Source organism: Anopheles arabiensis, chromosome X, assembly GCF_016920715.1.
Source record: "Anopheles arabiensis isolate DONGOLA chromosome X, AaraD3, whole genome shotgun sequence".
NCBI classification, from domain to species: domain Eukaryota; kingdom Metazoa; phylum Arthropoda; class Insecta; order Diptera; family Culicidae; genus Anopheles; species Anopheles arabiensis.
The window spans coordinates 23,099,287-23,116,562 of NC_053519.1; the positions used below are offsets into that span (position 1 = coordinate 23,099,287).

At 41.6% G+C, this 17,276-nt stretch overlaps 1 protein-coding gene across 4 annotated transcripts in view; it reads left to right on the top strand.

Moving 5' to 3' along the window:
* LOC120905600 (uncharacterized transmembrane protein DDB_G0289901) overlaps positions 1-17,276 on the top strand; it is a 301,222-nt gene that overhangs the window by 57,239 nt on the left and 226,707 nt on the right. For all 4 annotated transcript variants that reach the window (XM_040316547.1, XM_040316550.1, XM_040316549.1 and 1 more), the window contains exon 4: positions 9,158-9,271. In XM_040316547.1, coding sequence (XP_040172481.1) covers positions 9,158-9,271 — 114 coding nt within the window. The remainder of the gene's footprint in view (positions 1-9,157; positions 9,272-17,276) is intronic.

Below are 17,276 nucleotides of genomic sequence, written 5' to 3' on the forward strand. Positions count from 1 at the left end.
CACAGCTCATGGCTGTGAAATATTTTGCATTTAAAATTGTTGAAAATTTATAAATGATCCCAACCCGCAAAAGGCGGTTTTCGCCGCGATTTACGACCAAGCGAAAATAAAAATTATACCATTTGTATGGGGCGAACACACACACACAAATTATGGTGGCTGATTATGGATGGGAAGATTATGGTTCTGACTTCTGTTTCGCTCACGCTCACAAACGATGGTGTCCCGTCGCATTCTCACCATGTTATAGGCGCAAAGCTGTGGTTGTTGCTGCTCTTTCTCGCACGTGAGGGAGTTTTCTTTCTCCTTGTTATTCCCATGTGTGGCATCGGCTGGGAACGATCGTCATCCTCCTGATCCGTTAGTTAGTTAAATGTAAATTGTTAGAAGCAATGGCTCTGGCACACCCAATGCTGCACAAATTCGTGCACGTTTATGTGCCACACTGTACGGACAACGTTTTGGCTAGCACAACAACACAATTTAGCAACACAGCCCGGCCTTTGGTCCTGAATTTAAAAAAAAAACCTAAAGCACATGTATGATGTTGTGTGTAGATTTGGTACATTTTACACGGACGGGCAACAATAAAATGCCGCATATTGTATACCCTTTAAACTAAGCGGCAGAATGCGATTTAAACGTCATTCTGCTGCTCTATTTGGCATGCACACAGACTCATTGAACGCATGATGTGATTAAACCGTTTCCTACGAAGCTATACGCGTTCGATTCTCATCCGGACCATTCCTCAGGTATGAAGAACTTACTATCCGATAACGTGGTTTTAGTAAGGTAAAGAAGAAGCTGTTACAGCCCGGTCCACAGTATTGGTCGTTACGTCAAAGAAGAAGAAACTTTGTGGCTTGAATTGCTGCGCTCAGCCTCGGCTCGTAAGGGAGGCAAGATCACCTGTACAACAAAGAGATCAGGAAGATGGCAGGGAGCTGTGGGGTCTTATCGGCCACGGACTGCAATCGATCACGTGGCTCCACGGAGCGCTGGTATGTGGTCAGCAAGTGCAGTATGTAGTTCGCCAGCCACCATCCCGTCCCGTGGGAGCAACGAGTTCGAGTCGGCTCAAATGATCCGGATCGTTTACGGATGGTTCCCACCCGGTAGGTCGACCCCCACCCAGTGGCGGATTAACAGGTGTACAGGCCCTAAGCGGTCACATGAATGTGTCGAGCGAGTCGATTTTACTTTTGAGCGGGGGCCCCACACGGCCGCTTTATTTGCGTACTGGCAGTGGCGAATCTTACGGTAGGCGGACTAGGCGGTCGCCTGGGGCTCCGCCGGTTTAGGGGCTCCGTAGTTCGCTAGTCTATAGTATGCCTATGGACAGAGTACTAGCGACAAGGGCACCCGGAAGGATGGACGTTGGGGCCCCGAGGCTGGCTAATCATTTGCACAACTCCCTTCCCCCCCCCAGCAATTTTTTTCAGGTTTACTGTTAAATATCCCTACAGCAAGCAGTGCCGGAAACCACCCCCCCCCCTAGAACACCATTTACAGGGGGCCTCAACTCGTCTAATCGCCTAGAGCCCCCAATACCCTTTATCAGCCACTGCGTACTGGTTAATCCGCCCTGCCCGTACCTTGTATACTAAACTATGCTAGCCTTATTAAACAGCAACACGAATCAAAAAGGAAAGAAAAGGGAAGGGAGTATGGAAATGGTGGGCAAACAAGAGCGGAAGGAGGGGCGGGAAGGAGCGGTTCGACTATCACCGAAGAGGTGAGATGAGAAGAAGAATGCGTGGATTGCGTGCAGCAGCGCGGATTGTTCCGGAGCGACGATGGGCTCTAAACAATGGATCGGAATGGACGAGAGCGAAGCGAGCTGGAGGGGGAGCGGGAAGGACATACAGGAAGGAAGCAACATGCATTTTTTGTAAGTAAATGTTCTTCCTTCCCGCCACACTTTGAAAATAAATTTCTGTTAAAAATGAAATCAAAAGTATTGTCTACATCAATCTTATGAGCGGAGGATCGTAGAAAGTTTATTTATCTTTTTCTTATTTTACACAACAACCATTGTTTTTCTACCTGCCTCAACCACTCTTGAGCACGGATCTCCTGTTTTTTTGTTATTCATCTTGGCGTAACGCCCTGCGCGTTCATGCCGGCAGCCGGATAGTCAGCCCATACGAGGATTGAACCGAAGACGAGCATGTTGTTAAGTCGTGCGAGTTGACGTTACTAATTGATTTACCCATAGCGGGATAGCCAGTCCTGAGCTACTAGCACCATACGGGGCTTGAACCTAGGACTGGTATGTTGTGGTATTGTGTTCGGGTATCACGACAACGAGGGACCGCCGAAACCAACCAAGCAATCCATAGAATGCGGGGACGCGTGGAGCACCTTGGCGCGTGAAAGGTCCGGCTGCATTGCCGGCATTTGAGGCTCCCGGGGGCCGGTCGCCACAGCCAATCCCCGAGTGCAGCCGCAGCGCTATCGACAATGCATGCAGCATAAACGTCACTTACGCATGCTGCGTCAATGGCGAGTTCAGCGACGGGCTAACTCTCTATGCCACCCGCCAGGCAGCGACATGGCCGCGCCGCACCATCCGCAACGATGATGCGTCTCCAAAAAAGGCGAGAGAAGGAGCAAGCCAGGCAACGCGAGCGAGCGATGCGTGCGCCAGCCATGTCGAGGCGGGGTCTTCCTTGCTTACAGCATCGAGCGAGAGGCGGGGGAGACGTTCCTTTCTCTCTTCCGAAGAGTAGACGGTAATATACAAGAATACAGTACAAAATGCATCCTTACTTGTAATCCCCGTTAGGAGGGAAGGAGGGAGGGAGAGGGGTAGGGGAGGATTGGATGGGTTTGAGCATTATTGATAAAAAAGTAATAAATGGAAAGACAACATGTGTTCAATGATAACATTCGTCATTTGAACATTTGACTTTCCGTTAAGTTTATCTAAGCATTGGTTGGCTTCACATGTGCGTACTAGTGCATTGATAATTGTCCTTTGATTGCTTCTTCTTTTTTTTTTTGCACAAGCGCAACTAACTACACTTACAAACAATTTAAACCCCGTACGAAGCATTTATTCAATCGAACCAGCAAATAGCTCCAACGGTAGATCGATTTATACATCCACACGACAACTTTGCGCGGTGATCAAATCCGGATTCGAACGACGGCTGCAGGCAACGCGCAATGCATCAGCAGCCAAAAAAACGAGAAGGAAAAAACAATAACCCCAAGTCAAGCGCGCTCACACAAGGTCAAGCATTCGCCAATAGCCGCTGCGAGAAAGAGGGGTACGAAGGAGGTGGTGGGAAGCGACGTCACACAAAGCGACTGTGATCTGGAAGAACGGATAAAGAGGACAGCAGACAAGCGTTATCACTCCCACCACTAGCAGCCTATGAACAGCTGGTGTGATCGCCACTACCGACAAGCAAGGAGTAAGGGGGGAGGGCAAGATTCGTTTTTTGTAGCCATCCATAAAATTTATTTTTTGTGGCTGCTATTCGATACAACAACCCAAAATCAGCAAAACCACCCATAATTTTGCTGTTTTTCGCCGTGAAATCTATTTCAAAAAATTCGCTTCGTCGAGTAACCTCTTATAAGCGACGTAGCCCCGACGAGGGGTGGACGTTCACACGACTTATGCACGACGTCGAAAATTTTATAGCATTGCCGGTTTTTGCGGGTTGGGATATTTTTCGAAATTTTCAATGCTGAAGTTTTTGGATTGAAATATTTCTTCGATCGGAATCCAAGCGTTTTCCCTGACATTTCTGCTCGCTTTTTCGATCGCTTTTGGCGGAAAGCGACCGAAAATCCGAGCTACAAAACTGTTCGATTTTGTCGTGCGGGATTTCCCGAAAAATGCGCGAAATATTTCACAGCCATGAGCCTGCATCGCGAATAAATTAACTCATTTTAACAGTCGTTTAAAGTTCATTTTGGTTTAACCGAGTTCATTTGTTGTTCATTCCTGTTAAAATAAACGACCGTCTAAACAGTTAACGACTGCGAACAGGGGGAAAAAAATCGAGCAGTATAATTAAACGATTGTTAATTTGTATCGCATACGCTCTTGACAGTCGTTTGTTTAACGGCGGCATAGGACCAGTCGTTAAAATTAACAAATGAACTCAATGCGTTCGCGATGAAAAATTCTAGCAATTTTTAACGACTCTGGTAAATTTTGAACGACTGTTAATTTTAAACCAATTCTTTCGCGATACCAGCTATGGGCTGTGAAATATGTTTGCAGTTTGAGTTGGAGAAGTTTTCGATCGCTTTGCGCAGCGGGATGTCAAGGAAAACGCTTGGATTCCGATCGAAGAAATATTTTAATCAAAAAATTTCAGCGCTGAAAATTTCGAAATATTTCATTAATAAATTTGCAACAATTTTGAATGCGAAATATTCCACAGCAATGAGCTGGCAACGCGAAAGAATTGGTTTAAAATTAACAGTCGTTAAAAATTAACCAGAGTCGTTAAAAATTGCTAGAATTTGGCATCGCGAACGCATTGAGTTTATTAATTAACCCGTACGACTAAATCGAGCAGTTTTGTAGCTCGGATTTTCGATCGCTTTCCGCCAAAAGCGATCGAAAAAGCGAGCAGAAATGTCAGGGAAAACGCTTGGATTCCGATCGAAGAAATAATTCAATCCAAAAACTTCAGCATTGAAAATTTCAAAAAATATCATTTATAAATTTTCAACAATGTTCAATGCAAAATATTTCACAGCCATGAGCTGTGAAATATGTTTGCAGTTTGTGTTTGAGAAGTTTTCGATCGCTTTGCGCAGCGGGGATGTATGTGTTTATGTCTTTAAGAACAAAAAAGCGACCGTGTTGGCGCAAAAATGATAATGGCCGAGACATAGTTCACACCCACGTTCTCTTTCTCCCCTTTTTCCCTTCTTCACCATCCTTTCACCTCGCTTTATCATTATTGATCTTGCTCTCTAGCTATATTGAGCGAGAGGATGAGAAGTTTTCGATCGCTTTGCGCAACGGGTATATGCCATTTCGAGCAGTCGTTAGCTGTTTTGACGATCGTTTATTTGAACAGGAATGAACAATAAATGTGCTCGGTTAAACCAAAATGAACTTTAACTGTGCAGAGCGACGGAAGAACTCATGACGTTCGAAGAATTTTCTCATGCCTTCCTTTTCTCTCCTACGGCAAATTTGTCAAGCAGCTCTTCGAGCTACCCGTCCCTGACTCCGCCTCATACCCCTTGTCTGAGCGCGCTGTCGAAGGTTTGGATGTGTTGGTGCGTCAGACGGCCAATCGCTGTCAGCCGTCGTCCGTCATCTCTTTCTCGCGTGTGGTCAATGCTCATAAGTTGCTGTGGCGCTCAAAAAAGCCGTTAACAAACATATCGGCGATGAAGTTGCATTTTCACAAATCAAACCAAAAAAGGGCAATGAATTCAAACGCTGCAATGTAAAATTGACTACGGAATCACTAGCTCACACAGGAGGGTTTGCTGTGCAACGTGGAGAGCCCCAATTCGTATTAGAATGTGCATCCCGGCGCTGATTTTCATCAACATTTCTTTTCGCCGGCATCTAGAACGCAAGCTGATTGTGAAACCGGCATCCTGGAAAGTTCACTGGTAGTCCCTGGGACATATCATTGTGCTGAACGTGTTAAGCATTAAGCATAACTTTGTTACCCTAAGCTTTTGCTTTCGTATGGTGTAGATTACACAGATATGCTGAGCCGTCTGCGCATGGGTGTGAGCGTGCGTGTGTGTGCAAAACTGTCGTCGAATGTATGCTCCTCTGGAATGTTATGATCCGGGGCGGGTTAGGGGCAATCGAGGGCCCTAGGTGGAAAGACGAGTTGAGGCCCCTGTAAATGGTAACTGATGATCGGGAGGAGGGGGTACTGGCATACAGCTGTTGGGAGATTGAACAGTATACTTAAATTGCCGGCAGAGAGGGAGGTGGCCATGGGAACCCTACGATCATCGGCCACAGGTCCTCAAATTGTTGCCGGCATGTGGGGGTGGGGGGGCAAATGGTTCTCCAGCCACGGAGCAAAACGACCATCTTTCCGGGGGCCCTTGTCGCTAATACTCTGTCCACTTGTAGACATACGGCATACTACAGACTAGAGATTTTCGGCGACTACCTAGACCGCCAACCGTTAGATCCGCCGCTGGTTCATGACGGTGTTTTCCCCCTGCCTGAAGCTTATGCATCGGGCAGGAGATAGTGTTACAGTATGCAAGTTGCCCGCTGGATAGGAGCGGTACCGTGGCACCGCCATCATTCCTCGGCGCTCGAGAAAAATGAAACATGGGATCTAGTAGAACTTCCTGTTGGCGCGAGAGCAGTTCCATGTAAATGGGTATTCAAAATCAAATACTCGGAGAATGGTACTGTGAACAGATACAAGGCGCGGCTCGTTGCTAAAGGATGTTCTCAACGTCAAGGATATGACTATCAAGAAACGTATGCTCCAGTAGTCCGAATAACAGTGAGGACCCTACTGGCAGTAGCAGTGCAGAAGAAGTTCTATCTTCATCAGATGGATGTGCGGACCGCCTTTCTGAACGGAAACCTTTCAGAAACAGTATACATGCTACAACCACCAGGATGTGAGAGGGGGAAGAAGGTATGTAAACTGAACAAATTCTTGTATGGTTTAAAACAGGCGCCGTGGAGCTGGAATGAAATGTTCCACAATTATATGTTGACACTGGAATTTGTACGGTCAGCATATGACAGTTGTTTGTACACTCGGAAATCTACGAAAGCTGAGATGTATCTAATCCTATACGTCGATGATATAGTTTTGGCATCAAACTCTTTGGAGGAAATTCGGCCAATTGTAGGAAAAGCCAATTGTAGGATTTGCTGATGCAGATTGGGGTAGCGACATGGAAAGTCGTCATTCCACAAGTGGCTACATATTTCAAATTTTTGGAAACACTGTTCTATGGGCCACAAGAAAGCAAGGAACCATAGCATTGTCATCAACAGAAGCGGAATATGTTGCGTTAAGCCAATCATCCTGCGAAGCAATGTGGTTAGAAAATCTGCTTACCGAATTAGGCGTGCATTTGAATACTCCGTTAATTATATACGAAGACAACCAGTCGTGTATGTATATTGCCGAAGAGCCTCGCGAACAAAAATGGATGAAACATTTAGACATCAGATACAACTTCATACGAGAATGTATCCAGAACGGAAGAATCTAACTGAAGTATATTCCAAGCGAAAACCAACTTGCGGATATGTTTACCAAAGGGCTTTCTTCAGCAGTTTTTACGAAACATCGATTTGCGATAGGTCTAAGAGGGGGTGTTGGAAAAACAAAGTAGACCATTGCATATACGACGGGTATAAAAGAAGCAGCTAGCTTCAGTGATGTAGTAGTTTAGTATAATAAACTGTAGAGACACATTCTAAACTTATTAATAATAGAAGAGAAATTAAGAAAATTAAGAAGAACTTAGCATAGCAGTCGACACACGGGGAAGGTTTTTGTCTTGACTTTGTTGCTGCCGGGTCTACCGCTGTGGCGCGACAAATGCACGGAATGCACTTGACCAAAGGACATGAACCTACTGAGCCGAACCCATTCCAAGGCAGTGCCGGTCGCAAGGCGTCATGATACCGACTCTAAGCCAACAAGCCGCCAGATTCTGGACGGACAGGTGCAGCACCAAATGCGCACCTTAATAAACAAAGCCAGAATTCTCTTTTGTATGGATTCAATTCAAAATGTTATTTCCACTTGAGCCCGCTAGCTGAATTGGAAAGAAATGTGCTACAAATCACTTACACGTTTGCTTCGATCGTGTGTCTTTTTAATACTTAGTGTTGGGTCATACGATTCATTTACGACCCGACCCGAAGTCAGGTGCGAGCCAGCCGGAATCGATTCCGACCCGTGGGTGCAGCGGGTGCGTTAGGTCGGAGTCGGAATCAAATCCGACCCGCTGGTGCAACGAGTTCAGGTCAACCCGAAAGATCAGTAGGTGCGAGAAAGCATAAGCGACTCCGACTCGTTGGTGCAGCGAGTTCGGGCCGGCTCGAGTCAAGGTAGGTTCAATACCCGACCTGAACTCGCTGCACCAACGGGTCAGAGTCGCTTATACTTTCTGGCACCTACTGATCTTTCGGGTCGACCCGAACTCGCTGCACCCTCGGGTCAAACTGAACCTACCGTGGCCCGACCCGAACTCGTTGCAGCAACGGGTCGGAGTCGCTTATGCTTTCTCGCACCTACCAGAGTAGTTGCACCCACTGAACCTACTTGTACCTTTCGGGTCGACCCGAACGACTCTGGGTCGCTAACGGAGGGCTCCGACCCGATAGGTTTGGGTCGACCCGCCCATCATTATTTAATAACACCAACAGCAGAGCTGGTCGTAAAGATGGTGGTGCCAATCCAATGGTTGTGTTGTCTCTCAAGTAGTGAGGTCGAGCATAAATACATGGACTTTATAGCCGCAGTGGATGAAAATGTACGCATCAGAATCAAAAAGTTGTGGGGTTTCCGCACGCACTCACACACACACGTACACGCACGCTCGCACGCACGCACGCACACATGCATGTATGCGCGCACACGAGCACGCACCCACGAACGCGTGCATGCGAACGCGCGAACGTCAGCACACACCCACGAAAGCGCGCACGCGAGAACGCACCCCGAAGTCGCGCACGCGAGCACAGCGGGTCGCAAACTAACGATTGTCAAGAGCGTATGCAATACAAATCCACAGAATTTTAAATTAAACTGCTCGAATTTTTGCCCTGTGTTTGCCTATGTGTGATATTAAGCAATCGTCAACTATTTTGACGATCGTTGATTTTAACACGAATGATCAACAAATGAACTCGGTTAAAATAAAATAAACTTTAAACAACTAAATAAACATTTGTTTTATTCGTGGTGCCGACTATTGTTCTATCCAGTTCTATGCTACTCACGATAGTTATAGTTGTTGTTGGACACTTCTACCATACTTATATGCTAATATATCCATTATCTTTTTCTTTCCATATGCATCACTCAATTCTTCGCCGTAAAATGTATTGTGCACCGTTCGCCAACTTCTGATGGTACATAATGTGATGTTGAATCAATTATTTCATTCGTTTGACCAACAATTATAAAATAAAAACTTTTTCAAAACGACGTAGGAAAAAGCTTCACGCTAACTATTACTGTATCAACAAGTCCACCACAAGTTGCCACTTATAACAAAGCAATCAAAGTTACGGTAGACGGACCACGGGAACCCCGATCGAAAACAAGTAAGTTTTTTAATCCTTATACAAAATGTTTTTTTTCCGTAGCTTGTCCATTTGATTTGTATTTTCCTATATAATTCCTCATTCAGGCATTTAGTTTTTAAAATATATACTTTAATTAGTTGGTGACTACGCTCTTAAAACATGCGAAAGTTTCGAGAAACAATTAGAAATGTCTTGAAATGTTGTGCTCATTTACCTTTCTTGCAACACATTTTGTAAATCACTTTTTGTGAAGGGATGTTGAAGGATGAAAGAGAAGAGGTATCTTTTTTATTTAGCGGCATGGAAATCATTGGTGTATAGCCTGAGGTCTGACGATCACTTGTGGTCCGTGAAGTTTGAAAAGTGGTCGGGGAAATTACAGTTTTTTGGCATACAAACTTATAACAATATACATACCGTGCATTTTCCATCACAAAACTTTTCCCCTTTATATATATATATATATATATATATATATATATATATATATATATATGGGAATTGCTACGTATACAGAATTGCTTCGGTGAAAAACGAGATCTCACGTCATATGTTCAGTCACTTTTTACGAACAACAAGGGAATAAAACGCTAAGATCTAAGTTTTATCAAACCCTAAAAAAAAACTCGATACACGCATAAAATCTGTAACTGCAAATACGGAAGACTATAAAGATCCCAGCCAGGCAATGAATAAGTTCATTAGCTTACTAACACTAACATGTTAGAAGCTGTAAACCGATAAATTTGGATGAGGCTTTTTCAGTGGTAAAAGAGTACACGAACGCGGTGTATAGAAAGAGTACGAATTACACCAGCACATCACAAACACAAAGCAATGCAATACGCAGTAACAAACCTGTCACAAACTACGACCGTACACGATCAGATAAATTTAAACCGATGAGTAAGAGAGATGACGATGTAACCATGAGAACAATGTTATCAAAAATGCAGGTCAATAGCCATGAAGCTGGTTCAGACCATAACTCAAATGAGGTAGGCGAATTAAATTGGTAAAATATTTCTAATCGAAAAATTCCAAATATCAGAAAAAATAATTTCATTCCTTATCTGGAAATAATCTCAAGCTAAGGAAGCCTTAAATTCTTGGTGGATACAGAGTTGAACAAAAATTACATAATACCCACCAAAAAGGCAAATTTTGAAAATTGTTTAGACGAAAATGGCATTTCTGTTAGTAACATTAATGGAAAACATGCAGTTAAAAAACTGGCTTTGAAACACTTCGAGACCTTGATGCGTATTTTGACATAGGGAAAAACATGCTTAAGATTGGAAAGAAAGAATATCAACTTAAAAAGAATTGTCCAGACTATCAGACTACTAACAATACCGACGAAGTACATTTCATCAAAATTGAAACAAAAAGTAAAAACGATTTTGTTGTTGGTGAAAAAACAGGTTGTGGACCATATTCCATTCTGCCAGGAATTTACAGTAGCGATGGAACAAGCGCACTAGTTGCAGTAAAAAATAATAATAGTATGGATCAAGAAACTGACATCAATGAGCTTCATCTGCACGAAGAAGAATTTGTAGAAACAGAAGGACCTTCTGAGCTGTCTGGAAAAAGTAATAGACAATTATCTTTCCCAACAGGAACAAAAGGCATTACAATCTCTAATTGATGAGCATACAGAAATAATACACTTTGAAAATGAAAAACTCACATTTACTCATGCTATCAAGCACAATATAAGAACAATAGATAACATTCCCATCCATACAAAATCATATCCTATAACAAATTTTACAACAAAGTTCTCATTTTTCTATCTCTCACTATAGAGCGTTACTTTTTCACTCTATAGTGAGACGATGTTTGTTAGTGAGTTGATGTTAGGAGCGGATAGCTTGGATGATTTTTGTACCGTGTTGGTTTTCTTGCACACTTTGCACCGACATAGCGATTCATCAATGCAGGCGTTGGACGAAAGACGACAAGGATGTTTTCGTCAAACGAACAGACGAATATCGCCCTCACGTATGTGAAATTGTGTAATATTCATGAAGCGATCTAAACAGCATAAAGCTTAAAATTAATTGCAGCAGCTTCCGTGGTATGTTGGTACGGGTAACCAGTGGATCGCGGGCCATCGCCAGACTGGTTGGCTGATCGTTATTGGCCGCATGGTGTACTGATGATGTCTGGATTGCTGCAGCAGTCTCATTTCAAATGTTCAATCATCTGCGTCACCTATTTGCCCTTATATTGGTGGAGGAAATGTCGCATTATCCTCTCTTATTGCAGAACGCAAACGTGAACCACTTTTGTGAAGATTTACACTCTCAAAATCAAGATCATTACACCGTCGAAGACTCCGAACAGAATCAGATACTGCGAGCTTTCGAGAACCTTAAAGCGGTGCGAATCATTAATTAGTATCCGTGCGAAATGACGCCGAGGAAGGCGCTAACGATATTTCTGATCATGCTGCATTTAGACGACTTTGTGCAGATACTGCCAGACTTTCTACAATGCGCCTTATCCGCAATATTTTTCCTGGTGGATGCGCAACACTCTTATGCTATCGATGAGCTGGACAACATATTAGTCAACGTGAACCGATTCAACAACGAACAATGAACAATTTGTGGCAAATTTAGGGTATTGCATTTGCGGGAAAATATGCGTGTGAAGACAGCCTAGACTGTTCGATATGCTGAAGAACGGAAAGAGTTCGTAGAATTTCTTCTCTGCATCGGCGAGAGTTATACGACATACGGCATAAGACATTCCCGGGGTTTGGTAAGGCATATGCCAAGATGCCACGGGACTTTATATTAACATCTGATCCGAAAGGTTACGTAAATTTATCTCAAACAATGTGAATTTTGATACATAAATTATTAATTTCAAGGGGTACACAATCAACAATTTAATTTATAACATATTAAATAAAAGAAAATTAAGAAATAAATAAACATACTGCAATACATATTATAAATAATATAAGCACACAGAAAAAATCTTTCGCAAAGGATCCAAAAAAAAAAATTGTCAATTGAAGTGCAATTCTTATATGCCCTCCGATGAACGTTGCGTAGCCCTGTAACCGGGCCATTTTAACTAGTCGATACCCCCAAATTTTTAAAAGCGAGGTACAAAACCAGGTGAAAAAAATGTTAAAAGATGGTATAGTACGGGAATCAATTTCCCCATACACATCAACAGTATGGATAGTCCCAAAAAAGGCTGACGCTACAAGATTAATAAAATATCGTCTAGTAGTTGACTAACGTAAACTCAATAATAATACTATTTCAGACAAATATCCCATTCCGGATATCACTGATATGTTAGATAGATTAGGACGAGCTAGCTATTTTTCTACAATTGATCTCGTGTCTGGTTTTCATCAGATTCAAATGGAAGAAAAAGACATAGAGAAAACTGCTTTTTCAATAAAATCAAGAAAATTTGAATTTACTAGGATGCCTTTTGGGCTTAAAAACGACCCGGCAACATTCCAAAGAGTGATGGATGCAATTTTAAGGGAGTTTATTGGAATTTGTTGTCTCGTCTATATGGACGATATAATTATTTTCTAGTTCATTAGAAGATCATGTCAAAGATATTCGTAAAATTTTTCAGAAATTGAAAGATGCTAGACTAAAAATTCAAATTGAAAAATGTTACTTTTTCCGAAGCGAAGTTCAATTTTTAGGACACACAGTGTCTGAAGATGGCGTTAGACCAAACTCCGATAAAATAGAAATAATTAAGACATGGCCAGTGCCGAAAACTGAAAAGGAGCTTAAACAATTTGTAGGCACTATTGGGTACTACCGGCGATTTATTAGAGATTTTGCCAAAATGATTAAACCTCTAACACAATTACTTCGCAAAGAATCTGAGTTCCAATTTGCATCCAAAGAAATAGCATGCTTCGAGAAGTGTAAATCTTTATTAACAATGGATCCTATTCTAGCCTACCCAGATTACAGTAAGGAATTTGTTCTCACTACCGACGCTAGTAACTTCGCAGTAGGAGCAGTGGTATCTCAGGGCCAGATTGGTAAAAACTGTATTCGGTATCTTCTATCCAAGGCCAATTGCTTATGCTTCTCGGACTCTGAATAAGTCAGAGGAAAATTATTGTACCACTCCAAAAGAACTCCTCGCAATTGTCTGGGCAGTAAAACAATTTCGACAATATTTATACGGTCGGAAATTTAACTTGGTTACTGACCACCGCCCATTGATTTATGCTTCATCAAGTTTAAATCAAAAGATAGTCCGATGGAATCTAAATCTAACAGAATTTGATTTTGAAACAATTTATAGGCCGGGAAAGGAAAATGTGGTGGCCGATGCTATGTCTAGAATAAGACCAAATTTTGCATCTAATGAAATAGGAGAAAATGAGTTGAACGGTGACACAAACGCTGAAATGACAATACACTCGGCAGACACGAGTGATGATCATTACATACGTATCACAGAAAAGCCTACGAATCTCTTCAAAAATCGGTTGATTTTTCTTGTTGACTTCAATGTAGCAGAAACGCATGAGGAAGTTTTCCCTAAGTTCCATAGGTTCATAATTTCAAAACCGCAATATTTTGAGGAAGATATTGTCCACGTTATTAAATAAAAAGTTAAAATTAACGGTACTTCTTGTATTCATTGTGGATTGATTCACTTATCCAGCTCATTCAAGAGACGTACAGAAAATACTTTGCAAAAAACAAGATATTTAAAATATACATCTCTTTAACCTTGTTAGCAGATAAAAAATCAGAAGTAGAACAAGATGATATCGTAATGAAACCCATGAATATGCGCATCGAGAGATTAAAGAAAATAAAGCACAAATTCTAAGCAAATATTTTTTTCCATCTATAGATAAAAAAATAAAGTATTCATTCATACTTGCAGCATTTGTAGGAAAAGTAAATATGACATATATTATATATTATTTATAATATGTATTGCAGTATGTTTATTTATTTCTTAATTTTCTTTTATTTAATATGTTATAAATTAAATTGTTGATTGTGTACCCCTTGAAATTAATAATTTATGTATCAAAATTCACATTGTTTGAGATAAATTTACGTAACCTTTCGGATCAGATGTTAATATAAAGTCCCGTGGCATCTTGGCATATGCCTTACCAAACCCCGGGAATGTCTTATGCCGTATGTCGTATAACTCTCGCCGATGCAGAGAAGAAATTCTACGAACTCTTTCCGTTCTTCAGCATATCGAACAGTCTAGGCTGTCTTCACACGCATATTTTCCCGCAAATGCAATACCCTAAATTTGCCACAAATTGTTCATTGTTCGTTGTTGAATCGGTTCACGTTGACTAATATGTTGTCCAGCTCATCGATAGCATAAGAGTGTTGCGCATCCACCAGGAAAAATATTGCGGATAAGGCGCATTGTAGAAAGTCTGGCAGTATCTGCACAAAGTCGTCTAAATGCAGCATGATCAGAAATATCGTTAGCGCCTTCCTCGGCGTCATTTCGCACGGATACTAATTAATGATTCGCACCGCTTTAAGGTTCTCGAAAGCTCGCAGTATCTGATTCTGTTCGGAGTCTTCGACGGTGTAATGATCTTGATTTTGAGAGTGTAAATCTTCACAAAAGTGGTTCACGTTTGCGTTCTGCAATAAGAGAGGATAATGCGACATTTCCTCCACCAATATAAGGGCAAATAGGTGACGCAGATGATTGAACATTTGAAATGAGACTGCTGCAGCAATCCAGACATCATCAGTACACCATGCGGCCAATAACGATCAGCCAACCAGTCTGGCGATGGCCCGCGATCCACTGGTTACCCGTACCAACATACCACGGAAGCTGCTGCAATTAATTTTAAGCTTTATGCTGTTTAGATCGCTTCATGAATATTACACAATTTCACATACGTGAGGGCGATATTCGTCTGTTCGTTTGACGAAAACATCCTTGTCGTCTTTCGTCCAACGCCTGCATTGATGAATCGCTATGTCGGTGCAAAGTGTGCAAGAAAACCAACACGGTACAAAAATCATCCAAGCTATCCGCTCCTAACATCAACTCACTAACAAACATCGTCTCACTATAGAGTGAAAAAGTAACGCTCTATAGTGAGAGATAGAAAATGAGAACTTTGTTGTAAAATTTGTTATAGGATATGATTTTGTATGGATGGGAATGTTATCTATTGTTCTTATATTGTGCTTGATAGCATGAGTAAATGTGAGTTTTTCATTTTCAAAGTGTATTATTTCTGTATGCTCATCAATTAGAGATTGTAATGCCTTTTGTTCCTGTTGGGAAAGATAATTGTCTATTACTTTTTCCAGACAGCTCAGAAGGTCCTTCTGTTTCTACAAATTCTTCTTCGTGCAGATGAAGCTCATTGATGTCAGTTTCTTGATCCATACTATTATTATTTTTTACTTCAACTAGTGCGCTTGTTCCATCGCTACTGTAAATTCCTGGCAGAATGGAATATGGTCCACAACCTGTTTTTTCACCAACAACAAAATCGTTTTTACTTTTTGTTTCAATTTTGATGAAATGTACTTCGTCGGTATTGTTAGTAGTCTGATAGTCTGGACAATTCTTTTAAGTTGATATTCTTTCTTTCCAATCTTAAGCATGTTTTTCCCTATGTCAAAATACGCATCAAGGTCTCGAAGTGTTTCAAAGCCAGTTTTTTAACTGCATGTTTTCCATTAATGTTACTAACAGAAATGCCATTTTCGTCTAAACAATTTTCAAAATTTGCCTTTTTGGTGGGTATTATGTAATTTTTGTTCAACTCTGTATCCACCAAGAATTTAAGGCTTCCTTAGCTTGAGATTATTTCCAGATAAGGAATGAAATTATTTTTTCTGATATTTGGAATTTTTCGATTAGAAATATTTGACCAATTTAATTCGCCTACCTCATTTGAGTTATGGTCTGAACCAGCTTCATGGCTATTGACCTGCATTTTTGATAACATTGTTCTCATGGTTACATCGTCATCTCTCTTACTCATCGGTTTAAATTTATCTGATCGTGTACGGTCGTAGTTTGTGACAGGTTTGTTACTGCGTATTGCATTGCTTTGTGTTTGTGATGTGCTGGTGTAATTCGTACTCTTTCTATACACCGCGTTCGTGTACTCTTTTACCACTGAAAAGCCTCATCCAAATTTATCGGTTTACAGCTTCTAACATGTTAGTGTTAGTAAGCTAATGAACTTATTCATTGCCTGGCTGGGATCTTTATAGTCTTCCGTATTTGCAGTTACAGATTTTATGCGTGTATCGAGTTTTTTTTTAGGGTTTGATAAAACTTAGATCTTAGCGTTTTATTCCCTTGTTGTTCGTAAAAAAGTGATTGAACATATGACGTGAGATCTCGTTTTTCACCGAAGCAATTCTGTAACGTTTCTTTTATCTCTGGCCACGTGTTAAAGTTTCCTGCAGCTATCAAAGCTTCTCTCGCTTATCCTAATATTTTGCTCTTCACTGCTCGAACAATAAGTTCGTACGTTTGTGTGCCCTTATAGGTGTCAAATAGATTAAACGTTGCTTCGGTATCTTCTATCCAAGCTTGTGTCTCGTTTTTGTTACCATTTAATATTGGTAAATTGTTTTACAGGATCTGGCGTTTTAAAGGAAAGCATTGGATCGTCTTTTACAACCGCTCTCATCTTATTCATTTCTTCGACTAGGCTATTCTGTATATCGGTTAAACGCCTTATGTGTTCCAAGAGCTCTTCTTGGGTGAAATTATTTTCTTGATTCATTGTGTGTGGTGGATTTTGCACTTTTTATGTCACACGTGTCACTCTACTTACACGCTTTGTTTGTGCTTGCAGTTGTCTGTCGATGTAGTCTCTTCTCTATTGTGCGTAGGTGGTACGCTGTCTCTCAGCAAATTCTGTGCGTGTATGCTCTCCGCTCTCGAGCAATGTGTGTCCTTCGCTTTGATTCTCTCCGCAATTCCGCTGATATGCTCTCAGGTGAAACGGTTAGAACAATTTATTATAAATAAAATGCTA